The sequence below is a fragment of the Cystoisospora suis genome, assembly GCF_002600585.1.
Source record: "Cystoisospora suis strain Wien I chromosome Unknown contig_4881, whole genome shotgun sequence".
NCBI classification, from domain to species: Eukaryota; Apicomplexa; class Conoidasida; order Eucoccidiorida; family Sarcocystidae; genus Cystoisospora; species Cystoisospora suis.
The window spans coordinates 659-970 of record NW_027157673.1 but is presented as its reverse complement, the minus strand read 5'-3'; the positions used below and the strand labels follow the sequence as shown (position 1 = coordinate 970).

Here is a 312-nt window from a genome sequence, read left to right as displayed (position 1 = left end):
CGCCGTTGAGGGGAATGAAAGAATGTGGAGAGTCTGGAGTATATCCCATTCCCCTACCTTAAGTGTATTAGTGAAGAGAGCTTCCGACTTCATACTTGTGAATTCTGGGACCCTTTCTTGGGGCATAAAGCAGATGAGATTGTCTACTTGGAGCTTCAACTTCCTATGAAGATGCTGGCGAACTTCTTCTCCCTTCGCTTCTTCGCCGTTGATGAAGAAGGAAGAGGAGCACTGCTCCCCTACCTAGAAGAAGAAGAAGAGCAAAGAGAGGAGAAGAAGGACATCAGGTTAAAAACATAGAAAGGAAAGAAG

At 45.5% G+C, this 312-nt stretch overlaps 1 protein-coding gene across 1 annotated transcript in view; it reads right to left on the bottom strand.

Annotated features, from left to right (window-relative positions):
- The window catches only part of CSUI_008609 (smc n terminal domain-containing protein), a gene marked incomplete at its 3' end in the record, with an annotated part of 3,047 nt that extends 2,804 nt beyond the window's left edge, over positions 1-243 (bottom strand). Inside the window, exon 1 of the mRNA XM_068068737.1 lies at positions 58-243. Within this exon, the coding sequence (XP_067919287.1) occupies positions 58-126 (69 nt within the window). The remainder of the gene's footprint in view (positions 1-57) is intronic.
- Positions 244-312: the final 69 nt, after the last annotated feature.